Source organism: Microcebus murinus, chromosome 1 (genome assembly GCF_040939455.1).
Source record: "Microcebus murinus isolate Inina chromosome 1, M.murinus_Inina_mat1.0, whole genome shotgun sequence".
In the NCBI taxonomy this organism is placed as follows: Eukaryota; Metazoa; Chordata; class Mammalia; order Primates; family Cheirogaleidae; genus Microcebus; species Microcebus murinus.
This window is the reverse complement of record NC_134104.1, coordinates 163,201,674-163,228,556: the sequence shown is the minus strand read 5'-3', so window position 1 is coordinate 163,228,556 and position 26,883 is coordinate 163,201,674. Positions and strand designations below refer to the sequence as shown.

Sequence of the window (26,883 nt, the reverse complement as noted above, 5' to 3'; positions counted from 1 at the left end):
TAAGAAAAATGGACTTCTTTATCCAAAATGCACTTCCCTAAATCTTCCAGGAACTGCATGTGCAAAATTCCTCCCTGATTCATGGTTTCTACACTGGAAAAAGTGAGACCAAGGAGGCTTCCCATCATCCTGGGTTCCCTTCCAAGAAAATCATTCCTGCCTCAACCAACAGGAAGCAGTGCAAGTCCCTATAGGAAGAAAAACCCTGAGGCAGCTAAAGACAAAGAGGAGAAGTGGGACTAAAAACCCCAGGTCAGGAAACTCTGTTCTTTATCTCAGCCAAAGGAGATACCAAATTAGAGTGGCTGCTGAGCAACACCACACTATAGGAGACATGCTTCATGGGCCTCTAGGCACAAACCCCTAGCCAGCCTTCCCTCACAGTCAGGGTATCCCCTTTGGACACCTCCATCCAGGATGAGCAGTGCTCTGAACATTTGTGAGAGCTGAGGCAAACCTGGGTTTAAGGCACCATCTAATGCTGAAAAAAGGCAGGGATCTAGGATTAGGGGACACACAGTAACTGCAAAGAACTTATAAGCAAATATAGTCTAGAAAGACCAAAACAATAGAGACAGAGAAAACTGTAACAAATAACTGTTCCTTCAGTTTGGGTCCATAGACATATGTTCACAAGAAAAAACAACAAATGGAAAAATGACCTCCCAAATGTAGACGGCAATATGTGAGTGCTCAGATCAAGAATTAAAAAAAACCAATTCTAAGAAAACTCAACAGACTATAAAATAACACAGAGAAGCAATTAAGAAATTTAACATAGAAGTTTAACAAAGAGATTGAAATGTGGACGGAAAAAATACAAGCCCTGAAATATTTGAAAAAAGTTTATTCTGAGCCAAATTTGAGGACCATGACCCAGAGCCACTCTCAAGAAGCCTTGAGCAAGTGAGCTCCCTGTGGCTGGGTTACAGTTCAGTTTTATACATTTTCAGAGAGACAAAGATTACAGGCAAAGTCACAAATCAATACATGAGAGGCATACATTGGTTTGGCCCCAAAAGGCGGGACATCTCAAAGGGGGGGGGGGCTTACAGGTTATAGGTGGGTTTAAAGATGGCAATTGGCTGAGAGAGTTAGATTTTATCTAGAAAACCAGAACGGATATGCTTACTTTAAGATAAGGGTGTGAGCACTCTGGGAGGTCCAGAAAGGAGGACATTTTAAATTTACAATAGGCGCCTGCTAGGATGCTTTAAGATGTTTTAAATTTATGAATAGGCATCTGCTAGGATGCTTGAGTTAAGACAGGGGCTTCTTATCTTTTAGGTGATGTTAATGCCATACCAGAATCAGGTTGGGAAGTAATCCACCGCTTCATTTGATTAACAAAAGCCGCTTAGTGGGAATTTACCATTTGTCAGCCGTACCCAGCTGGCCTCCTTAGGAAAGAGTTTTTAGCAAAAGAAAAAGATCAGAGTTCAGTCCTCAGAAATAATCATTTTTTAAAAATCACAGAAATCCTGGAACTGAGAAATACATTTGCTGAACTGAAAAATGCATTAGAGGTTCTCTGAACCAAGCAGAAGACAGAATCAGTAAACTCAAAAACAGTCTATTGGAAATACACAGAAGAGAAAAAAGAAAAAAAAAACTTCTGTATAGTAAAGAAAACAATCATCAAAGTGAAGATACAACCTACGGAATGGGAGAAAAGTTTTGCAAACTACCCATCTGACAATGGATTAACAACCAGAATACAGAAGGAACTCAAACAACTCAATAATAATAAAATAAATAATCTGATTTTTAAATGGGCAAGAAATCTTGATAGACATTCCTCAAGAGAAGACATACAAATGGCCAACAGGTATATGAAAAAATGTCCAACATCACTAATCATCAGGGAAATGCAAATCAAAACCACAATAAGATATCATCTCACCTCAGTTAATGGCTTTCAACAAAAAAGACAAAAAATAATAAATGTGAGCAAGAATGTGGTGAAAGAAGAATGCTTATAGATTGTTGGTGGGAATGTAAATTAGTACAGCTACTATGGAAAACAGTATGGAATTTCCTCAAAAAACTAAAAGTAGAACTTCCATATGATTCAGGAATCTCACTGTTTGATGTATATCCAAAAGAAAGGAAATTAGTCTATTGAAGAAATGTTGGCACTGCCACGTTCATTGCAGCACTATTCACAATAGTGAATAGAATAGACATGGAATCAACATAAATGTCCATCAATGGATGAATGGATAAAGAAAATGTGGTTCATATACACAATGGAGTAATATTCAGACACAAAAGGAATGAAATCCTGTCATTTGCAGCAACATGGATGCAAATAGAGGTCATTATATTAAATGAAATAAACCAGGCACAGAAAGACAAACACAGCATATTCTCACTCATTTGTGGAGCTAAAACAATGGATTTCATGGGGATAGAGAGGTGATTTGTGGTTAACAGAGGCTGGGAAGGTGGGGATGAAGAGATGTTGGTTAATGGGTACAAAAATACAGTTAGAAGAAATGAGATCTAGTACAGTCGGGAGACTATAGGTAAGCAATAATGTATTGTATAGTTCAAAATAGCTAGAAAAGGAGAATTGGAATGTTCCCAACATTAAGAAAAGATAAATATTTGAGGTGATGGACATCCCAATTACCTTGATTTGAGTGTTATACACATTGTATGCATGTATCAAAATATCACATGAATCCCCCAAAATATGTGCAAATATTATGTATCAATAAACATTTCTTAAATAAAAATAATTTTTTAAAAAACAAAATGTTGAGGGAGTAGTAAAAGTGCAGAGTTCTTTTCTGTGATTGAAGTTAAACCATCAGCTTAAAATAGCTGGTTACAAGATATTTTATGTAAGCCTTAGGTACGGAATTGGGAGAGACACACGAAGCCTCATGTGTAGCAAAATGCTGTTTATTTTGAGCCTCCAGGTGCAGATGGGTGGAGGCGAAAAAGCATCCACATGGAGGGAGAGGAAAGCCTTGGGTTTTATAGAGGGTTTTTGGGGTAAGTGGGCCAGAACAGCTGCTTGTAATAAATTCTTTTTCAAACAACTGGCTCCTAGAACCCCTGCCCCGGAAGCCTTGTGATGACCACAAACAAAAACCTATAGTAAATACACAGAAGATGAAAAGAAATCAAAGCACATCACTACAGAAAATTATCTAATCACAAAGGAAGACAGCAAGAGAGGAAGAAAGAAACAAAGGATCTGCAAAACAACCATATAACAAAACTCAGCAGTGTTTTAAACCCTGCCTATTCCAAAGAAAGGACTGGCCCTTGACAGCTCCCAGGAGATAACCTCTGAGCTCTTGAAACATCTCGCCTGAAAAGAATGTCTTTGTATACGCAGAGCCTTGGGCCATGCCAGGCAGTTTACCAATAATGTGATTTATAGTAGGTCCTTGGGCTGGGCTGTGTCAGTTTGCCCTCTGGAGGGGCTGGAGACTGAATAACTAAGGTCACTACACCAGCATCCCATGCCTCTAAGACAAACTACAACAACTCTGGAGCTTCCCTAGTTGTCAGTACTTCATACGCATTGTGACACATCATTGCTGGGAGAATTAAACGCTGCCTGTACAACAACTGGGAGAAGACAAATGGAAGCTCAGCGTGCTGTCTTCTGGACACCACACTAAGCACCTTTGTCTTTGGTTGATTGATAGGTATCCTTTCACTGTATAATAAACTGTAAGCATGAGTATAACTGTAGGGAAGTAGTTGAGGCAGGCCCATGAGGAGATCAGCTGCTTCTCCCTGTGGAGCCAAGTCCCTAAGATAGGGGTTGCCACAGAGAATAAGGAAATTGATAGGAAATAGAACAAAAGAATACACAGAGACTAAGGTACAGTTTATAGTTTTATATAAAAAGTTCAGATATAGCAGCAGGGTTACTCAAGAGACTGGGCATATCCCCATGAACGACCAGCAATACAGTTAGATTATACAGGTTTTTATAATCACAGACATCAATTACCAGTTGTCAGGGTGACAGATTTGCATATCAGGGAATGCAGTTGCTAGCGGATACAGATAGTGGGTTGGGGTCAAAAGTCCTCTCAAAGGGCTTCTATTCTATCTAGGTGAACAAACAGGTACAAAGTCTTTCAGGGGCTGACTTCTAAGTTCTAATAGGTAGTTGTCAATTAGCAAAGGTATAACAAAAGAGGTATAGTGTCTCTATATTTCTTTGATTAGTTATGGGGGACTTAAAGGTAGACAGACAGGAGAGAGCAGGAAGCCCATCTCTATAAAACAGGTTGTTTATAACCACCGGGGCGCTTCTCTGGGCAAAGTGCACTCAATGTCTCCGGCTCCCATCCTGTGGGCCATATTTGCCTTGTCTTGTCTTTCAAGACACAGGGAAGCTCACAGATTTTGAGATACTGGAAAGCCTTTCTGGAAAACATCCCCACTGGAGATTTGAGAGCTCTCCCATGATAGCAGCCTCTAATAAGTGAACCATTGAATTCACACATTCCTTCAGGGCAAACCCCTGCAAACTCCTGTTTCTGCCTTTAATATAGCAATATAGAGCAATACAATAAAATAATGGTCTTATGAGCCACATCTCATTAATTCCTCAATCATATTTTCCTGACATATGACAGTTCCTGCATTCTGTGAGTCTTTCTAGCAAATCATTGACCCTGAAATTGATCTTGGGTAACCTCTGACACATTAGGAAATAGTATTGTATCAATGTTAATTTCTTGGTTTCAAAGTTGTACCATATAAGATATTAACATCAGAGGAAGCTGAGTGAAGGGTATACAAGAACTTTGCAACTTTTTGAAAGTTGAAAGTTATTTCAAAATAAGAAGTTAAAAAAACAAGGAGATGTGATGATAATTGTTAAAGCAAGGTGTTAGGTACATGTGGGTTCATTATATTTTTTTTCTCTACTTTTGTACAGGTTTGAAATTTTGCATAATTAAAAAAAACCTTTTTAAGCTATAGGATTCAATAGTTCAGTGCAACAAATCAAAATCATCACATCCAAAACACATAGAGCAGGGTCAGGCCCAAAGTTGGTGAAGAAACATTTTTTTTTTTTTTTTTTTGAGACAGAGTCTCGCTTTGTTGCCCAGGCTAGAGTGAGTGCCGTGGCGTCAGCCTAGCTCACAGCAACCTCAAACTCCTGGGCTCAAGCAATCCTCCTGCCTCAGCCTCCCAGGTAGCTGGGACTACAGGCATTCGCCACCATGCCCGGCTAATTTTTTGTATATATATTAGTTGGCCAATTAATTTCTTTCTATTTATAGTAGAGACGGGGTCTCGCTGTTGCTCAGGCTGGTTTCGAACTCCTGACCTCGAGCAATCCGCCCGCCTCGGCCTCCCAGAGAGCTAGGATTACAGGCGTGAGCCACCGCGCCCGGCCGGTGAAGAAACATTTTAAACATGGAGAATTTATTAAGATGTGGAAACTCGGGCAGAGAGAAAGTAAATAATTGCCCATGGTTAGTGAGAACAAAACTCCTTGGCAGAGGCCAGATTGGAAGCCAGAACTTTCAGTTCCAAACAGTGGGGTCAAGGCCACCTTGCTTGAAACCACCACCCTGCGTAGCCACTGTCCACAGCAACGGGGACTGCCAGGGTCCAGCCCCCCCCCATCTGAGCAGGACCTGCTAGGTGATAAGCCTCCAGGCTGTGCTACCACCTGTGTGTGCAGGAAGAGGTCCTGCCTCTTCCTGCAGACACAGGCTAGCCACCACCTTGGGGATACAGTGGGGAACAGCAAGGCCCCTTAGTGAGCAAAGACCCCATATCACAGATGGGGAGGCCTAGGCTCAGGAGGGAGGACACCTGCCCAGAGTCACCATTTCTCAGAAATCCTGCCAGGACAGGAGCCTCAGTCTCCTATTGGCCTGTGGATGTCTCCTCATTTCTTTCCCAGTCGTGCACAAGAGCCAGTCTTTGTTCTCAGAACCTGGTTGAAACCCCAGCTCTGTAATCTATTTACACTTATTAAAAGTGCAAACCTGAGCAAAGTGACACCCCCCACCCCAGCTTGTTTCCTTACCTGTAAGGGGGGGCAGGCTGCATCCTACTTCCCAAGGCTGTTGTGCACGGAGGTGAGGGAGCCTTTAGGCCTCTCATCCCACTCTACGTGGCTTCCCTCTGGGCCCCACACAGCCCGCAGCCTGACACACGGCCGTGCCCCACACATTTGTCCAGGGAATGTCAGGGGATGCTAAGCATAAGGAAAATCAAATTGTAAAGCAGAGACATGGGGAGAGAGGAAAATCATTCACCTTACAGAGCAATCCTTTTGCACAAAGACCACCTGATTTAAGTTCATGTGATGTTAACAGCTTGAGTCCCTGAAGGGCACAGGATGGAAGACCAGGAAAGGTGGCAAAGACAAGGACTTCACTTTGGAAACACAAATACAAGGAGTCTCAAAGGAAGCTCTGGCTTTGAGACGGAAGGGCTTCATCCTCATAGCAGTCCTCCCAGGGCAGCCCGGCACAGCGCAGCACGTGAGCTCGCCTGGTGGTGGGTGGCCCTTGGACTTCCACGTCCCAGGCCCCCGGTGGGAGGAGCGAAAGGCTGGGCACCCAGCCTGCCAGAGGCTTAGGTCTGCAGCCAGAGAGAGGCTGGCGGGGCCTGCAGTGCCAGCACAGGACAGAGGTGAGTCAGGAGAGCCATGCCCTGGGCAGGGAGGGACTGGGAGACCCCTGGGGACAGGCCGCCCAGGAATGGCCCCCAGCAGGGCTACTGACTGAGCACTGCTTCCTTCACTAGGCACCCAGTGAGCCAGGCCCTACACTAAGACTTAGGGCCACAGCATGGCTGAGACAGACAGAGGTCCCATCCCACTTCCAGTTTCTGTTTTAGTATGGGGGAGGCAGCAGTAAACAAAAATATAATAAATGAGTAAATTATCTCGGATCTTAGAAGGTGATTCATTAAAAGAAGTACAGCAACGTGAAGGAGACTGGGAATGCCTGGGGAGGGGCCTGGGATTTTAAAGAAGGTGGTCACTGAGAGGTGAGGTGACACTGAAGTGGGACACAGGGAGCGAAGGTGACATCTGAGGAAAGGGTGTTCTGAGGAGGCAGGGAGGCCTGGGGTGTTAGGGACTGTCAAGGAGGCAGGAGCAGGTGCAGTGGAGAGAGCAAGGGGGAGGGAAGAGGGGCAAGGAGAGAAGGTGGCGAGGTGGGGCCTGCAGGGCCCAGGGGCAGAGGGCGGTTCCTTGCCAGCATCACGCAGCACTGGCCTGCACAAGAATGCCACTTCTACATGTCTGCATGACCTCACAAAGTCTCCTCCCTCCCCAAGACCCATGTCCTCTTTATAAAATGGTAAGAACCATGGTGCATCGAGGGTTGAGGTGAGGAAAAAGGAAATCAAAAGAGTGGCAGATGGCCCAGAGGAGTGACAGCATGCTTCCTGCGAGCTAGAAACGCAGAGTGGGCTCCAGGTGCTCACTGCCTTGGGGGAGCGACATGCCAGTAAATATGTCCTTATCATTAATAGCACCCAGCGGGGGCAGTAAAGGGTGCGGAGTTCTCCTGGGATGCTGCCGTCAGGAGAGTGTCATGGAGGAGGGGTCCCTGGAAGCTGGGGCTCACTAGGAACACGGGGGCACTGAGCCGTGGCCAGAGAGAACTGCAGGGCGAAGGGTAGGAGGAGGGTGATCCCGGGATGGGGGGTGAGCTGACACGGGAGAGGGGCAGGTGGGCTCCGCCCCACAAACAGTGGGCACCAAGGAGACATCCCAAGCAGGGGAGGAAAACATGACCTGCAGTTCAAGAGTTCACTCTGGCAGCTGGGAGAACAGATAAGAGGGACGTGGAAGCCAGGCAAGAGATGACAGTGGCCTGAGTAGTAGCCAAGGAGATGGGCAGGAGCAGACAGATCTGAGACTGAAGCAGAAGGATGGATGGCACCTAGGGGCTGCCTCGCTGTGGCTGAGGAATTGCCAGGACAGAGGCTGCTCTGCCCTGGGGTCCAGGGGAACTCTTCCCAGACAGGGAGCAGGCTCCTTCCCTCAGCTATATGGCACCCCACAGGGCTCACGGAACCACAGTGGGGCTGCAGTGTGGACAAAGAATGTGCTTTGTGGTCAGACTCTTGGCCACCTCCAGCTGTGTGGCTCGAGGCCACTCGCTTAACCTTGCTGAGATTATTTCTTCATGTGTCACCTTCGTTGATCTGCATGAGGCTTTCCCCGGGCAGCGCGTGAGCAATGCCTGCAAACAGCGTCTGGCCCACAGCCGGTGCCACAGAGAGCGCAGCAGTGAAGCGGCACTCGGGCTTTTCCCCACCCAGCGGCCCCTGGCTGACACCTAGCCGGGCAGCGCCTCCACACACGGGCTCTTTGCACCGCCCGATGCTCAGAACAGCCCTTCGGAGCAGCCAGCCAAGAAGTGTCTCTCTCAGTTAGCAGGCAGATCCAGGCCAGGATGGGCAGCCCGATGCGCCGAGTGTCGCAGGAGGACACCTGGAGCGGGCAAGTGCATCCCGACATAGCCAGCGAGAGGCACGTGCAGTCCTTTGATGTGGAACGGCTCACCAACATCCTTGACAGAGGTGCCCAGAACACCGCGCGCCGGAGGAAAGTTGGTAAGGGGAGGCTGAGGAATAGAGCATCTGTTTTATGCCCCATGCTTTTCTTGGAGGGGAGTCCTTCATTAGCAGTCCTGCCTTCAAATAAACTTTGCCCTTGAAATTCCACTGTTAGAGATTCATTCCTTTGGACCGTAAAGGCACTCTTAACATGCCATTGTTCCCTGAGCTCATCTGAGGGACAGAGGAAACTGAGGCAGCAGAAGACCTGTATGCTGGTCTTAAAATTCTACCTTTGCATAGCTTTGTAACCTCAGGCAAGTCATTTTCCCACTCTGATCCTCAGTTGTCTTACCTGTAAAATGACAATAATGTCTGACTTCCTTTCCAGGTCCATGAAGCAAGTGAGTGGGAAGATTTGAAGGTCCCAGAAATCTCACCCAGGTCCCTAAGCCCTCTGTTCTCTGTCCCCTGCAGAGAGCATCATCCACAGTGACCCAGAGTTTAGCTGTAAGGATAATTATTTCATGACCCATAATGAGCGTTACGAGGCTGCTGTGAAGAAGGCATTCCACACCCAGATGCTAACACAGAGCCTGGGCTGGTCAGAAGAGGAATTAGTCTACGTTTACAGGTGCTGACTCCTGGGGCAGCCCCGCTATAGAGGAATCTACCTGGGATCACCTGGAACCTTCCTCCCACCCCAGGCCCATGAGTCTTTTTCCCCAACAAAGGCAGTGCTGGCTGGGAAAGGAGGATGCCAGGCCCCCTCTCTCCAGTGCTCTACCCAGGCTAGGGGTACCTGGGCCCCTGTCTGCTATAGGCTACTCAACCACAACATCTCTCCTCCACAGAGCGCTTTCTGGAGACACAGTGTTAGGTGTGCACACAGGCTTCCTGAAAGCCCTCAGGAGCCTGGGCTCAGAGGAACAGATTGCCAAATGGGAGCCACTCTGCAAAACGTGCCGGATCATCGCAACATATGCCCAGACAGAGCTGGGACATGGTGAGTGCCGGCTGTCGCATGCAGTGTGTAGGTGTGTACTGCACAGCGCCAGAAGGGCCCATTCACATGTCAGTAGTCGTAGATTTATATATTTAATAGGAAAATTTCCAGTAGATGGCTGTCAAGGGTCTTTTCCTAATTTGTACAAATATTGTATGAGTTACCAGTGGGGCAAGTCATTCCTTCTGGAAACATCGGCATCCATCCCTTGTCATGGAGTGGCTACCGTGGATTGTGTGCCCCGCACACAGCCCTGCATGAATGGGGAGGAATGCCTGCAAGTGCAGCTGGGAGCTGACCCTTACTCCACGCCGGGCTGGTGCCTGGTTCCAGGGCCACCTAGAAGCTGCTTCCCAGGTAAGAACCCATCTAGGCCCAATGTCTAACTTCCCTACTTGATCCCAAGGGACATATCTTCAGGGCCTGGAGACTGAAGCTACCTATGATGCGACCACCCAGGAGTTTGTGATACACAGCCCCACGATAACTGCCACCAAATGGTGGCCTGGGAACCGTGAGTATCCTCCATCCCCTGCCTTGTCTCTCCCCAAGTAGAACAAAGTTGGAGGGCAGAATGGCACTAGCTTTGTCATTCAACAGACCTCGGATTGATTTCCTGTTCTAGGATGGTGGCCTTGAGCAAGTCATTTCCCCTCCCTGACCCTCAGGTTCTCACTGTAAAATAGTGAGTGGCTGGGAGGTCCCCAAGGGAACTTCGAAGTAGAGGACAAAACACAGCCAAATTTGGGGGGATGAGGGACAAGGCCACACACACACACACACACACACACACTGCCTCCGCACAGACACACATGCATGTACGCACACAACACTTGGCCTAGTCCCAGGCCCTCCCCACGACCCTCTTATCTCCGGAGCTAGTGACGCAGCTGCTGTCAGCCAGCGGGCCGGCCCGTGCCCACACCGCCAGTGAGGAAGGCACCCTCCCGCCCGCGCCCCACACACCCAGACAGGCTCGCTCTGCCACCAGCGCCTCCAGAGCCCTGCCCTACACCGCGCCTCCCCTGGTGGCCCCAGGTGGCGGCCACACCAAGCGTCCCAGAGGCTGAGTGATTTTTTTTCCAAGCCCCAAGGAGGGGTCCTTCCTCTGACTTGAGAGTTCACCTCTGAGGACTCATCTGTGGCGCTTGCAAACCCAGACGGTGGAATGCCTTGTGTGGAAAAAATTAAATAAAACAAATGTGAGGAGTCCAGCTAGAGCAGGGGAGAGAGGGGGCGGTAAGATACAGAAGCGGGTGACTGAGAGAGACAGAGAGGCAAGAGAAATGAGAGGGAGAGAGAGAGAGAGAGAGAGAAGAGAGAAATGAATCACCACTGTCAAAACTACAGAGAAAAGAAACCAGCCTTCAAGATCAGGCAGACCAGGGTTCAAATCCCAGCTCTGCCCCCTCCAGGCCGGTGACCTTCAGGGTGCCACTCCACTCTCTGAGTCTCAGTTTCCTTATCGGGAAAGTGGGACTCCTCGCTCCTGCCCTGTAAGAGCTGGAACGCACAGGGTCTGGCGCCAACTGGATTGTGATAAGTGCTAATTACCTGCATCCGTTACCATGAGGTTGATGACAGAGATTCATTAGTAGTTTGGGGGGCCAGAATCTCACTCATTTCAGTTGCCTTTGCCAAATCACTGCTAGGTCTGTTTGATTCTTTGAGGACAGTCCCCCGTCTCTGTGGCCAGTGACTTTTCAAGGCCCCATCAGTGACCCCAGCCCCAGGAGGCTGGCTTGGCAGACAGCGACGCACAGGTCGTCCTGTGATGGACCTCGCGTCTCTCTGCCCCTCAGTGGGACGGTCGGCTACGCATGCCCTGGTCCTGGCCCAGTTGACCTGCTCAGGAGCCCGGCGGGGCATGCACGCTTTCATTGTGCCCATCCGGAGCCTTCAGGACCACACCCCGCTGCCAGGTAAGCCCGTGCTGCTCCCTCAAGGACTCCTGCCCGGAGGAGACCTCCCAGGCTCCCTGTCTTGGGGCCTCAGAGGTCCACGGGAGAAGCTGAGGCACATCTCTCCCTTGGGCAGGGAGGGGTCCAGTTGGGCAGACTTGGTGCTAACTGGCTGGTGACCTTGAGCAAGAATCAGAATCTTCCTGACCTCAGCTTGCTCACCTGCAAAACAGGTGTGATAACACCAGCATCACAGGCTGCTGCGAGCTGGAATGCATGTGTGACACCTGGCACATAGATCATAGTGCTCAACTGATGGGTCTTCTCATCTCCATCTCCTAGGAATCACCGTTGGGGACATCGGGCCCAAGATGAACTTTGACGAATTGGACAATGGCTTCCCGCGACTGGACCATGTGCGAGTCCCAAGGGAGAACATGCTGAATCGCTTTGCTCAGGTCAGGAGCCTGGGGAGGCTGGGGACCCGTACTGCCTGGAGAAGGGACCTGTGTTCTGTGCAGACTGCTGCTGGCTCAGGGTCCTCCTCCATAGAGCCGAGTTTGGGCCACAAACCCCCACCCAAAGAGGTTCTGGTGTCCCATAGATTGGGGTCAAACCCCAGCTTAGGAGCACTGTTATCCTGGGCAAGTCATTTCATGTCTCTGAGCCTGAGACTTCTCATGTGTAAGTGCTCACAACATGGGATGGCAGAGCAATCGTGGGGCGTGGGGTTGGCAAGGCAATCCCAGGAGAGGGACGGGGCTGAGGTGATACGCATAGCATTTACCCACAGTGAGGCCTGGATACAACTAGTCACTGAGCAGATGCCAGCCAGAGTGCTGGCAGAGTTCTGAAGGTCCCAATACTGCCAGGCATTATCCCTTTAGTTGTGGATGATGAGGAGGTCTGGGGTGTCCCAGGAGGGGAGCTATGAACCAGGGCGCTTGGGGAACTGGCTAGTGAGCAGCGGGCACAGAAGTCTGGTGCTCTGACATCCCGCTGACAGCCACGTGGGCTCCAGGTGAGGCTGAGGGCGTGGCACCCACCAGCTGTGCAGGCCCACAGTTCTGGAGGCGGGGCAGGATGGGGGACTTGGCTCAGACCCTGAACCCATCCTTGTCCCACATAGGTCTTGTCAGACGGCACCTACATCAAGCGTGGGACAGAACAGAGCAACTACCTTTTCATGGTGGTGACGCGGGTGGAAATTCTGCTGGGAGAGATCCTCCCCCCGCTGCAGAAGGCCTGCGTCATCGCCATGCGCTACTCGGTCATACGCCGCCAATCCCGGCTCCGGCCCAGGCAAGGGGCGCCCAGAGGCTGAGCACAGCAGACCTGGTTACCTCTCAGTCCCTCCGTGCCCGCCCCCTGACACCACTGGGGTGCTGGAAGCAGGCATTTCCTCCCCCCCCCCACACTCCCCTCGGTGTCTGGCCCTATCGGGCTCTGTGTGATTGTGCCTTTGACCCTGTCTGAGTCCAACTCGCTCTGTACAGCTGCAGCGGAAAGAGTGAGTCTGGGTCAGCCAGGCTGTGACTGGCTGAGTTGGCTTTGTCAGGTCGTGTCTGGCAAAGCCCAACCATCGTATCAGACTGTACGTGGCAGAACTCATTCTGTCTGGCTTGACTTTGAGCATCTTCTGTGGTATGTCTAAGTCTGGGTGCCTTTTGTTGTGCTTGGTTGTGTCTGGCTACCACTCCCTCCACTCCCCGGCACAGAATAGCAAGGACCAACCGTAGCCTGTTTTAACCTATGCACATGCATGTGCACCCACACACACACAGAGTTTCCAAATATAGGACACTCAGCTAAATTTGAATTCAGGTAAACATTCCTGCCTTGCCCATGGCTCTTCTCAGTGCCTGCGACCATGTCCAGCACACAGGGGCCATGCGGTAACTGTGGATTGAAAGACGGTGTGATTATGAGAAGCCCCCACAGAGGGCAGGAACCTGGGGGCTCCTCTCGGGCAGCAGCTCCTTATCCAACACCTTATTCCAGGTAAACAACGAATGATGCTTTAGAATAAACATGTCCCAGTGGACACCCTCACACCCCTGCAGGATGCAGCAAACTGGAGTGAGAATAGGATTAGAGGGTCACAGCATGACCTAATTTGTAGTTCTGACAGTTCTCATCCCAGCTCTGATGACTGACCCTGGGCAAATCCTTTGCCCTCTCTGGGTCCCAGTTTTCTAACCTGTAAAGGGTAAGATCAGCGGGACTGGAACTTGAGAACATCCAGCCCGAGAGCCTGCGCTTCTCATGCCAGGGGGCTCGAGGGCCCGGAATGAGGCTGATGCAAGATGGACTCAAGGCTGGAAGCCAGGTAAGCCTGCTGCCTGGCTCAGCCACCTCACCTCGTTGTCCCTCAGCTTCCTCATCTACAAAATGGGTGTGGCAGGAGCAGCCTTTCAGGGTGGCATTGAGGGTGAAATGCAATAAGATGTACTGGGCCCTTGGCCCGGGGCCCTTCCTCTGGCAAACCTACACACCATCAAGCTGGGCTTCAGGATCCAGATGAGAGAGTCTTTCTGGAGGACAGGGCTGCGGGGAAGAAGGTGCTGCTCCTGTGTCCTGCTCGCAGCCCATTGCCTAGGTTGCAGAAGTGTTCCCAGGACAGTTACAAGAAGGACGTGTTGGATAAGGAGCTGCTGCCCCAGAGAGGAGCCCCCAGGTTCCTGCCCTCTGTGGGGGCTTCTCATAATCACACCGTCTTTCAATCCAGTTACCACATGGCCCCTGTGTGCTGGACACGGTCACAGGCACTGAGAATAGCCATGGGCAAGGCAGAGACCCAGTCCCTTCCCTGGGGTTCCACCAGGCCCGAGCTCACGTCCTAAGAGTTATTGTTGAGGCTTGACATATTTCTGAGTACATGGGCAGTGAAAGGTCACAGGGTCAAGTCATCAGAGGTGCAGGGCCACCACTCTTCACCTGAAATCCTTGGGACCAGATGTGTTGGAATTCAAAACTTTTCAGATATTAGGGTAATACAGTGTGTATGCTGGAATTCTGTAAACCTCCCTCCATGGGGGGCAGTGCCCATAGCAAAGATGTTGATATTTCTGCCATGAAACATGTGAATTGTCATGTTAGATGGGCTTTTAAGAGGTTATTAATAGCCTCATGTCATCTCAGGTCAAGTTTTGCAAAGAGTTTTACAGAACTGTCCGTCTTTAAGGCTTCTATGGTGTTGGGGATATGGGAGGATGGACATGGCAAGTAGTGATCTTCTAAATCTTCAGCTTCTTTTCCCCTCAGTGACCCAGAAGCAAAAATCCTGGACTACCAGACACAGCAGCACAAACTCTTTCCTCAGCTGGCCATGAGTTACGCCTTCCATTTCCTGGCCATCAGCATCTTGGAATTCTTCCAGCGCTCCTACAATGCCATTCTGGACAGAGACTTCAGCCTCCTGCCTGAGGTACCTGCTGTCTGCTGAGGGCAGGCGCTGGGGCGGTGGCTGAGGTTGCCCTAGTCACTGAGAAGCAGCCACGGCCCTGCTCCCTTGGGCCCTTCCCACCCCCCAGCCCCCTAACACCCCAGGGTGTCTGGGTGACAGACAAATTTACTCATACCTGGCCCCCAGAGAGCGCTACACAAATGTCACAGGAAATAATCTATAGAGAACACAGGTCCACAATCCCTGATGTACATCTGAAACCCCAAAAGTCCTGAAAACTGAAAGTTGTTTGATACTCATTTGCTGGCACCATTTGACCTGAACTGACCTGATTTATACCACAGAGTGTGAAGACATTTTGTAGCAGGATTATTAATCCTGCTTAGTGTTTAATCACTAAGGCTGCCCCAAACCCCACTGGGGATATCATATATAATATACCTTAAATGCCCACTTTACCTTTCTAAAATTTGAAAACTATTCTGATTCCTAAATATATCTGGCCCAGGGGTTTAAGGATAAAACACTATGGAATTACATATATGCTCAGATTCAGTCTGTCCAGGCACTGTGCTTTGTAAGCATTGCTTCATTAATCCTTCCAACTGTAGAGTAGGCACCATTTATATCCCCATTTTACAGATGAGGAAACAGAGGCACAGAGAGGTAAAGGGCCATGACCTTTCTCTCAAGGACCTGAAAGTTTGAAAGATGGGTAGAGGCTTTTGAGAACCAAAAACTCAAATCAGACCTGTTGCCTGGCAGCTCCTCTGTTGGGACCAATATAACAAAATACCATAAACTGGTAGCTTATAAACAATAGAAATTTATTTCTTACAATTCTGGAAGCTGGAAAGTCCAAGATCAAAGCACCAGCAGATTTGGTGTCTTGTGGAGTGAGAGTAGTTGAGGCAGGTCCGTGAGCTGCTTCTCCCCACAGAGGCAAGTCCCTAAGATAGGGGTCGCCACAGAGGATAAGGAAATTGATAGGAAACAGAGAGAATAAAAGAATGCACAGAGACTAAGGTACAGTTTATAGTTGTGTGTGTATATATATATATATGTATATATATATATGAGATATAACACAATGGGAAGTTCCTAGGGGACCAGCGGATCTCCATAACCGCCAGCAATATGGTTAGATTCATACAGGTTTTTATAATCATAGACATCAATTACCAGTTGTCAGGGTAACAGATTTGCATATCAGAGAATGCAGTTGCTACGGATACAGATAGTGGGTTGGGGTCAAAAGTCCTTTTAAGGGGCTTCTATTCTATCCAGGTGAACAAACAGGTACAAAGTCTTTCAGGGGCTGACTTCTAAGTTCTAAGAGGTAGTTAATTGTCAATTAACAGAAGTAAAACAAAAGAGGTATAGTGACTCTGTATTTCTTTGATTAGTTATGATAGACTTAAAGGTAGACAGACAGGAGAGAGCAGGAAGCCCATCTCTATAAAACAGGTTGTTTATAACCACCGGGGCGCATCTCTGTGCAAAGTGCATCATCTCATTGTCTCCAGCTCCCATCCTGTGGGCCATATTTGCCTTGTCTTGTCTTTCAAGACACAGGGAAGCTCACAGATTTTGAGATACCAGAAAGCCTTCCTGGAAAATATCCCCACCAGAGATTTGAGAGCTCTCCCATGATGGCAGCCTCTAATAAGTGAACCATTGAGTCCACACATTCCTTCAGGGCAAAACCCTGCAAACTCCTGTTTCTATTTTTAATATAGTACTATTAGGTTATACAATAAAATAATGGTCTTATGAGCCACATCTCATTAATTCCTCAATCATATTTTTCCAACAGTGTCTGGTGACAGCTTGTGCCCTGGTTCATAGATGGCACCTTCTCACTGTGTCCTCATATGGCAGAAGGGATGAGGAGTCTGTCTCAGGCCTCTTTCATAAGGGCACTAATCCCAAGCATGAGGGCTGCTCCACCCTCATGGCCCAATCTCCTCCCAAAGGCCCCCACCACCTCCTAATACCACTTGGAGGTCAAGATTTCAACATATGAATTTTGGGCAGACACATTCAGACCACAGAACCTTCCTACAACCCAGGGAGTGGGTTGACAGTGGACACCCATCCTCACAGGCCAGCTTTCCAAGACCTCTGCTTGCCAGCAAAATCCACAACTCCTGGAGGATGGTGCACCCAATCCAGGTAGCACCCTATTCCCAAGATCCTGGAGACACTGGCCAGGCTACGTCTTCCTTTATTCTTATTGCCCCTACAGCAACACTGCCTAATTGTGTTACTTTGGGAGAGTCACATGACCTCTCTGAGTCTCAGCCTTCTCATTCATAAAGTTGTGAGCTCAGGAAACACTTCTTCCCTCACAGAGCTGTGCTTAGCATGCAGTAAATGCTCGGTAAGTGGGAAGCGAGGCTGTCACCGATGGCGAAGAGCCCTCACACTGCCCGGTCCTCTTCCTGTCCTCACAGCTCCACGCACTGAGCTCAGGCACAAAGGCCATGATGGCGGACTTCTGCATCCAAGGGGCCGAGACATGCCGCAGGGCCTGTGGCGGACATGGATACTCAAAGCTGAGTGGCCTGCCATCACTGGTCACCAGAGTGTCAGCCGCCTCCTCCTACGAGGGTGAGAACACCGTGCTCTACCTGCAGGTGGCCAGGTAAGGCCCAGACTGGCCCAGGCTTCTGCCCAAGCCCTCGGGACATGCCACATTCCTGCTTGGGACAAGGCTTCTGGCTGATGCCCACAAAGGGAGCAGACTTTGGGAAGCAGCGTTTGGGGATGTCCAGTTCCCACAGAATGTCTGTAATCTACCAGCTTCCCCTCAGATCACTGCTGCTCCCGCCAGGCCACCACCCTCTCACCTAGACAACGACCTCAGGCTCCTCCCTGGTCTCTTGCTGCTACCCTGCACCACTTCTCCCCAGGCAGCCAAAGGGATCTTTTACAAAGCCTAGAGAAGATCACATCTTTTTCTTGCTTAAAATTCTTTAGTGGTTTCCCACTGTTCATAGAAAATGTCACTGTCTATACTGTGGCCTGCAAGGTCCTTATGGCCTGACGCCTGCCTCCCTGCCCACCCTGCTCTCCCAACCTCTGCTCACTTCTGCCAGCCACACACTTCTTTCCCACTACGGGGACTTTGCACTTGCTTCCTTCCTACTCAACACTGCCTTGTTTCCTTTACAACAGTTTTTATCACCTATAATTGTCTTGTTTTTGTTCTTGTTTTTTTGTTTACCTTTTCAGCTCTGCTTCCTAGCTAGATCAGGAATTCCCTGAGGACAGGGCCCACAGCTGCCTTGCTCACCACAGCATCCCCCAGGCTTGGCACGGAGCCTGCACACACAGGCTCCAACCTGAGGCAGGAAGTGATGGCCGAGTCGGCCTCTTCCACACAAGCGGTTTCTCTTCACCCCTTTTACATCTGTGGGGTCTCAAGAGCCTCTCACACTCACCTACTCGCAAGTGACTAAACATGGCAAATAATTCTCTGTGTAGGGAGAAAGGAGTTCATTGGCAAATATGACATATAACATTTACTGGATTTTAAAAAAATATATGACATTTATTGGGTCTTTTCCAAATTACAAAAGGAATGCAATAGCATATGTTAGGTACTTGGTACCCAGCACTGTGCCAAGTACTTCACAAATGTTATCTCATTCAGTTTTTACAACCCTTCTATCAGGTGAGAATTATCAGGTGAGAATTATCATCCCCATCTAGAGATGGACACTTAGAGTGATAAAGCGATTTCTATAGTATCACACAGGTCTCCAGGAAGCTGCGTGGGAATCTGGGGTTGTCTGAGCCCAGATTCTATAACCACTAGGTTATCAGAAGCCAGCATCTAAGAGTCACCTATAATGCGCCTACTTGTGTTAGCATTCTTGCATCTACCCTTTTTCAGCTAAGAAAATTTAATTTCCACATAGTCACTGTATAAGTCATCATAAATCCCCAAATCAGAAGATCTGACACAAAATATTCTGTTTGCTCAGATCTCAAAAGAGTTTATGTTTGGGGTCTTAGAGTGCCTGCCCCAGCTCCATGGCTGTTTCACTGTCGGCATGCTCATGCAGGGGGATGGCATGAGGGGCTCTGGAGCAAGGGGTACCCCTGAGGAGGACACTGGGCTGTGGCCTGGGTGGTGCTAGCTCTCCCAGGTGAAGCCTGAAGCTAGGATAAGCATGCCTGTATGTGGGAGTGAGGGGTGCTGGGCTGTCCCACAGAGCACCCCCACCTCTCACCTGCCTGTACCCTCTACCCCCACTCCTACCCCCATCCCCCAGGTTTCTGGTGAAAAGCTACCTGCAGGCTCACATGTCCCCTGGATCCACATCACAGAGGTTTCTTCCTTCATCTGTCGCATATCTTACCGCACCTGATCTGTCCAGGTGCCCAGCCCAGAGGGCAGCCGACTTCCTCTGCCCAGAGCTCTATACCACAGCCTGGGCTCATGTGGCAACCAGGTAAGCCAGTGCTAAGAAATCTTCCATCCCACCTGGGGGCAAGCTTCTTCCCACACTAGGACCTGTGAGATTTATTGGATGGACATTCATGTATGCACTTCTAAAAACCACCCACCCCTAGCCTCCCCAGTCCTCTCAGCTCCTGCCACCCATCAGCCATGGACCACCATCATGTCCCCATCCTGATCACAGCAGTAGAAGGACATCACCTCTCTAGCCAGAGAAAGGAACTTTAGAAATCCTTAGGTTCCTGTGGTGATTTACAATTCGACAATTAAATACTACAAATATATCAATATGCAAATGCTAATAAAGCACTATTCATATGTTCGAAATATCCTATAATCTAAAAGTAATTTTCAAAAATATGACTACATCAAGGGTTTATTTCCAGGGTCTCATAGGCTCCAGGAAACACAGACAAAACCAAGGACTCATCTATTCTGTCATTCAACAAATATTGTCAGGCAAATCGAGCAGGCTATGTCAGGAATGACCAAATATGCTAGGGGCTGGGGATGAAGACAGGTCCAGGCCAAGCACAGACACCACCAAGGAAAAGACAAAAGGTTTTCCTATCTAAAAAGGAAGTCTTCTGAACCCTGACCCAAATTAAAACACCAAAAACAAACTGAAATAACAAAACAAAAATATTTTCTGTATAAAATAAGAGGTTTTATATCCCAATCTTGTGATCCCAGAGATGTTTGATAGTTATTTCAAGATCAAAAGCAACTTGAGATGTTCATTTATTTATTGATTACAAAAATATTTATTAAGTGGTCACAACATGCCAGGCACTCCTCTTGGCACTAGGGAGTCTATCAGTAAGCCAGTCAGATAAACCCCAGGCCTCAGAGAGTGAGCACTTTGGCTGGGAGAGTTGCAGAAGGAAAAATAACATGGCTCAGGGTAATTAAAATGCCATGATATTTCTCTTTGCTTGGAATTTGCTGTGACATCTGCTTATCTATTCCCTGGTGACGCAAAACAAATATTACCCCATAAACAGTTTGTTTTTCATACAAATTCCAAGGGTCATGGGTGGATGGGCAGGGAATAGAAAATAAAAGGGGATTTGAGGTTAATAAAATGGCAAATGACTAATTTAGTGGTTTGGAGGACAAAGGTTTTCATTTTTGTTTTTAGGTCCCTTGAGTAGGACTTGGAGCAGGCGGGTGACCAACAGGCCTCACTAGCCTTTGGAGAAAAAGCATTCTCCTTGCTCAGGCCATAGGCAGTCAGTCAACAGAATGGCCAGAAAAGAGTGGCATCAGGATAGAATCTTCATTGGAAAGAGGGGACAGCTCCTGGCCTATGGCCTTGAGGCTTCACAACATGGTGGTTAAGAACAAATCCAGGCCAGGTGTGGTGGCTCATGCCTGTAATCCTAGCACTCTGGGAGGCCGAGGTGGGAGGATCCCTTGAGCTCAGGAGTTCAAGACCAGCCTGAGCAAGGGTGAGACCTCCATCTCTGCTACAAAAAGAAAAAATTAGCCGGGCATGGTGGTGCATGCCTGTAGTCGCAGCTACTCGGGAGGCTGAGGCAGGAGGATTCCTTAAGCCAAGGAGTTTGAGGTTGCTGTGAGCTAGGTTCATGCCATGGTACTCTACCCAGGGCAACAGAGTGAGACTGTCTCAAGTAAATAAACTAATAAATTAAAAAAAAAATTCCTATCATTTAAAAAAAAATTAAAATAGATTAACAAATAAAAAAAGGAGAACAAGTCCAAATTCTGACCCTGGACAAGTTAGTTAACCTCTCTTGGACTCCCCACTGCAAATTGGTAATGCCTTCCCTTAAAAGGGTAAAAGAGATAATGAGTATCAGGCATTTAGTTTTATGACACATAAGTGGTCAATAAACAGAAATTATGTCTATTTTTGAAGGACCCCAGGCAGCCCATCAGTTATGTTTTCCACTCAGTCAGCTGAACCTTTTTTTCTTTGATCTCCAGGCTCATAAAGGATTCAGTATATCATTTACAGACCCGGACGCAATCCGGGCAGGACCAGCACGAGGCCTGGAACCAGACCACTGTCACACACCTCCAGGCTGCTAAGGTGAGCTGTCTGTCAGCCGAAGCTGAAAGGGACCCTTTTTGTTTCCCAGGCAGGCTACTCTACTGGGAAAATCCAAGCTCTGCCATTATTCCCCAGCCCTGCTCAGTGGCCCCTGCCCTCATTCTACTTCTAAGGGTTTAGTCCAGGGTTATTTTTTTTTTTTTTTTTTTTTTTTTTTTTGAGACAGAGTCTCGCTTTGTTGCCCAGGCTAGAGTGAGTGCCGTGGCGTCAGCCTAGCTCACAGCAACCTCAAACTCCTGGGCTCGAGTGATCCTTCTGCCTCAGCCTCCCGGGTAGCTGGGACTACAGGCATGTGCCACCATGCCCGGCTAATTTTTTATATATATATATCAGTTGGCCAATTAATTTCTTTCTATTTATAGTAGAGATGGGGTCTTGCTCTTGCTCAGGCTGGTTTCGAACTCCTGACCTTGAGCAATCCGCCCGCCTCGGCCTCCCAAGAGCTAGGATTACAGGCGTGAGCCACAGCGCCCGGCCAAGTCCAGGGTTATTTTAATTAAAGGACTTAACTCCAAAGCAATCTTGCTGGCAGCTCTTAGGGGGAAAGGTAATGATGTAGTGTTACTGGATTTGCTTCAGGTTGTTCAAATATTTCCTCCCAGACAGAAAAGCAAGTAAAGTCTCCCCTTAGCCCCACAAGCAATTCTTGGATGTCTGATTCAATTTCCACTATGTTTTGTGTTTGCACATAATTTACCATCAGTTGGCAAATATTTGAGCACCCAGGCATGGGGCTGGGTGCTCAACAGTGAAGCCACTGCCCATACACAGCCACAATCAAGGAAGCACCACGACAGGGAAATATAGGCTACGATGGGACCCTAAAGCAGGTGCATCTCTGCCCACCTTGGGAGTCAGAAACGCTTAACAGAAGAAGTGGGAAACAGGCCAAGACTTAAAGGATGAGCTGAAATTAACCAAGGGTCATGGGTGGCAGCTTCGGAGAGGAAGGTTTCCAGGTAAAGGGAACAGCATGTACAAAAGGAGGAGGCAAAGAGAGGCACAATGCTTGGTTGGAAGTGCAAACACTTCCAAGGAGGACCTACAGGAAGAAGACTGAAACAAGGAGAGGAAGGAAGGGAGGGAGGAGAGGGAGGAGAGATAGACAAGGCCTGGGACCTTCTGTACCATTGTGAGAAGTTTGGGTTTTGTTTTCATTACATTGGGAAGACTGTGCCGAATTTGTATCAGGAGAGTGAAGTGATCAGAGTTTCATTCTAGAAGAATCATGCAGGCTACAGGGTGAGGGAAGGACCAGAGGCTAGAGGCCAGTTGGGAGAGAGCAGCAGTGGTCTGGGCCAGGAGCGAGGGCAGTCCTGATGACGAGCGTGGAGGAGGCCATAGACAGAAGTGGATAGGTGGAAGAGACAGGCCTCAAGAGAGTGACGGTGTGGGAAAGGGTAAGAATGACTCATGAGTTCTAGCTTAGGCAGTCTCTGGCCCTGCCAACAACCGGAAAACTACCCTCAGGCCACGGGCCCAGAAAATGGCATCCTTCAAACACGAGAGCCCTGAAGGAGTGCAAAGGCCCTCGGGGGTGGGCTGAGCTGTGCAGTCTGGGTGCGAGGACCACCTGCTGACTCACCACCTCCACCACACCCGCCAGTGCGGCTGTTAACTCTGCAACCCTCAGTTCTGATCACTCCTACACAGGGGCACCACCACCTGCTGTGCTCAATGTCCCATCAACACAAAGGATTAGCCAAGGCTTCCATCAAATTACCAAAAAAGGATCCACGGTTGCCCATTTGTCTGTCTTCCAAACCTATGCCTCGCCTTCAAAGGGCCCAGATGCTGCTTACCAGGGCTGCTTCATTGAATACACACAACCCTGTGAGGGAGACTAGCATCATCTCTATCTTAAGGGCATGGGAAGAGAACTCAGAGGAGTTAAGACCCAGAGGTAGGAAACAGCTGATCGAGATGCTGTCGTTCCCCATACACCTTGGAGGATGTGATGAGTGACTGAGGTGAGCCCCAAGCTCTGGGGGGTGCCAAGGGCAGGAAGCTCAGCCAGCCTGGGGGAGAAGAGCAAGTACTGGGGTGGTGGTAACCAAGCTGAGCCTCTGAGGTCATGATGGATAGGGCTTTCTATGCTTTTGTGGGGGTTATCTACTCTATAGAAAGCTCAAATTCTCACCTGGGTCCCCTCTGGAAACCGTATATGTACAAGTCGAGAATGACTGCAGTGTGGGAGGCAGCCCGTCGACAGAGGGGAAGACAAGGAGGAGCCACAGGCTAAGATCTGGCCCCAGCTGTGTGTGACCTCAGCAGCCCTTTCCCTCTCTGGGCTTTAACTCCCCTGTCCATAAAACAAAGGTGCATGGAAAAGCCCTTTTGGCTCTGACAGGCTCTGGTCCTGTAATCTCAGGCTCTGCCCAGCAGAGGTGGCAGTCCCCAGGACCACTGGAGCAAATGCTGGTACTCGCTGTAATCCAGCCTCAGTTTCCCATGGCTTTGGCAACACAGGGTAGCAGTTAGGAACACGGCCCAGTTAGGGTCCTATTGCCACTGCTTCCTAGTCATATGACCTTGAGCAAGAAATTCAATCTTTCAGAGCCTCCATCTCTTCATTCGCAAAATGGAGCTGATAACAGTACCTACTTTGTAGGATTGTGATGAAGATTAAATAAGTTAATACATGTAAAACTCAGGCACCTAGCACGTAAGTGTTATATATCCCACCCTCACCCCCAAATTAGACAGGAGCCAGGATTTAAACCAACACATATACAGAATAAAGTTCACCGTGTTCAAAGCATGGTGCCAAGGTTCTGCTCGGCCTTCCCCAAAGCATGTAGGTCGCCTTCTCTCTCCCTCTAGTCCCATCCTGCTTTCCAAGGCAGAGAGGCCCTTGGGTAGCTTTCCATCATCCACCCCTCAACCCAGACCCTTGAGCATCTGAGACTGTGGCCCTCGGAGTAGGACAGAGAAACACGGCTTAGGTAAAAGAAACGTGAGTCTCCAGTTCTGCCACGCTGAGCCCACTGTGAGCATCAAAGGCTGCCAGAGCCCGCAGAGGTGGCACAGCACATTTGCTCATGTTCCCCGACCTAACCCTGCAAGCCCGGCGTGGCTGTGAGCGCACCAGGTCTGCGCTGCAAAGTGGGGCTGTCAGTACCTGTGTGAGGCCCTGGGAAATGTTGGTTCTTTCCAAGTGAGAAACCTGATCAGGTCACTGCCCTGCTGAAGACTCCCTGGCCCCACAGAATAAAATCCCAACCAGGTCATTCACAGCCCTTCATCGACCTGGGTCCCAGGTACAGGTCCACCCTAACTCCCACAGTCCCTCCATCATCGCCGCATCACCCCAGCGCTTCAGCTTATAAACTGCTGGCAGCTTCCTGAAAGTACAGCCCTTTGCATACAAAGGTCCCCCTGCCTGAAATGACCTTTCCCCATCCCTTGTCCCTCTGGGTGAACTCTGCTGAGCCCCAAGACAGTCTAAGTCTTTCTACTTACAGTCACTACCAGCATCGTGGGCATCCCAGGGGAGTCATTATAAATGCATGGTCTCAGGCCTCACCGTGGAACCCACGTTTGAACAAGATCCCCAGGTGATCTGTGTGCACATAAAGATTTGAAAAACTCCACTCTCTCTCTTCCTGTCTCACCCTCCTAGAACTCACACATCCTACATGATAAGATATTAATAATTATGTGTACTTGTTGGGGAGGGGGAATATTCAAAATATTTAAAACCAATAAGACAGGGGCACCAACCAATGAAAAACTACTTTGGGCCTGGGGAAAGCAGGGCCCTGAAGGCCTCCTATTTGGTCAGGCATTGATCCTTTAGTGGCTAGGCTGTGGGGAGAAAGAGGGAGTCCCAGAAAAGGCGGCCATCTGGCAGGCGGAGGGGCTCTCACTGGGTTGATGGCAGTGGTCACTTACCAACAGGTACCAAGACATTATCTTAACAACCCACAGAGACAGACTGTTAGATATGGGCTGAATAACAGCACTGCTCACCTTAAGGAGCTCATGCTCTAGCTGGGATAAATCTCCATATATACTTTGAACCCTCCCTTTCTCATGCCATGGTGCACACACCTGTGCGCACACACACCACTGCCTTGAACGTGGCAGACAGTAGCTCCTTTCTTGAGAAAACTGGTGCTGCCTTCCACTGTCCCCAGGCCAGCCTCCAATATTCTTTCTTTCTACTTTCAACTCTACCTAAAGCTGCCCAAGCAAAATGAAGAAACCAAGGGCCAAGTTTCAAAGCCCTCCAGCACTCAACATACTCACACACATACACAAAAATACCATCAAAAAGGCTGTCAGACCCCAAGTGAGCTAGGAGAAAGGCGGCTGATTGTCAGCCTGCTGGGAAACACATGGCTGCAACGAGTTTATTCAAGCAGTTTTGCCAGGCTTCCAGGAAGACTTCTAGAGTCGGAAATCAGAAATCAGTGGCTAACGCTTCCGTGTGTCTCTGTAGGCACACTGCTACTATACCTCTGTGAAGAGTTTTAGTGAAGCTCTGCAGAAACTAGAAAATGAACCTGCAATTCAGCAGGTGCTCAAGCGTCTCTGTCACCTCCATGCCTTACATGGTATCCTGGTGAACTCAGGCGACTTTCTCCATGATGGCTTCCTGTCTGGGGTCCAAGTGGACATGGCGAGAACCGCCTACCTGGACTTGCTCCTCCTGATCCGGTAAGTGGTTGAGACTTCAAACTGTGTTGGCCTTCAGAGAATAACCCTAGACGCTGTTCACAGGTCACTTCAAACTCCAAACCCTTATTATTATGTGGAGTCTGAAAAATGCAGCAACAGCCCTGGAGAGGTTTACACCCTAGCATTATCACACCAACATAAAGCATTATGAACTAATAAAAGAAAAAAATGAAAAAAATAGAAATAAAAATGCTTAACAATAAAGTAGCTAATTCAATTGAATGCTTCAATATGGTCCAGGAAATAGGATCAATATCTAAGGAATATGAATAAAATGAAGCATGCTACATATGAATAATATGTGCTAATAATAAGAGTCTTAGTCACAGCTAACATTTAAGGAGCACTTACGTGCCAGGCACTGTGCTACAAGCATCATCTCATTTAAAATGAACACTGTTAATCTCCTTGTTTTACTGCAGAGGAAATTCAGGCTTATGGGAGTTAACTTGCCCAATGTCACACAATTAGCCAGAGGAGGAGCCAGGCACAATCTCAGGCCTATCTGACCCCTCAGCATGTGCTCTTAACCTGTATGTTAAGGTCCAGGTGGAGGTATTGTTTGCTTCAAACATATCCCTGTCTTTATTGAATGTGCTTAAGCAAATTCTTACCATGCTTAGTAAACTTACTTTAATTCTCCCTCAGCTTCAAGATGAAATTTTTTTTTAACTCAGTAATTCATATATTGGGTTGCAAAGCAATAAATAATACAAACAGTTTTTAAATGCAGCTTTAATGCAGTACCATTTAGGGCTATGAAATACTAATGCAATGTTTTCATCCTGTTATTCTATAATATAAATGATTGCTTTAAAAACA

The 26,883-nt window shown here is 48.5% G+C and overlaps 1 protein-coding gene across 6 annotated transcripts in view; it reads left to right on the top strand.

The window, feature by feature from the left end:
• Nucleotides 1–6,561: 6,561 nt before the first annotated feature.
• The window catches only part of ACOX2 (acyl-CoA oxidase 2), a 32,433-nt gene continuing 12,111 nt past the window's right edge, over nt 6,562–26,883 (top strand). For 2 of the 6 annotated variants that reach the window (XM_076009121.1, XM_076009122.1), the window contains exons 1-13: nt 6,562–6,636; nt 8,392–8,574; nt 8,995–9,151; nt 9,372–9,523; nt 9,930–10,037; nt 11,326–11,445; nt 11,767–11,882; nt 12,554–12,726; nt 14,689–14,851; nt 17,287–17,477; nt 19,114–19,293; nt 21,252–21,357; nt 25,823–26,040. In XM_076009121.1, coding sequence (XP_075865236.1) covers nt 8,415–8,574; nt 8,995–9,151; nt 9,372–9,523; nt 9,930–10,037; nt 11,326–11,445; nt 11,767–11,882; nt 12,554–12,726; nt 14,689–14,851; nt 17,287–17,477; nt 19,114–19,293; nt 21,252–21,357; nt 25,823–26,040 — 1,844 coding nt within the window. In that variant the 5' untranslated portion in view covers nt 6,562–6,636; nt 8,392–8,414. Of the gene's footprint in view, nt 6,637–8,391; nt 8,575–8,994; nt 9,152–9,371; nt 9,524–9,929; nt 10,038–11,325; nt 11,446–11,766; nt 11,883–12,553; nt 12,727–14,688; nt 14,852–17,286; nt 17,478–19,113; nt 19,294–21,251; nt 21,358–24,842; nt 24,970–25,822; nt 26,041–26,883 lie in introns of those variants that run through there. The other 4 variants (XM_020280407.2, XM_020280405.2, XM_012789365.3 and 1 more) reach the window with 4 other exon arrangements.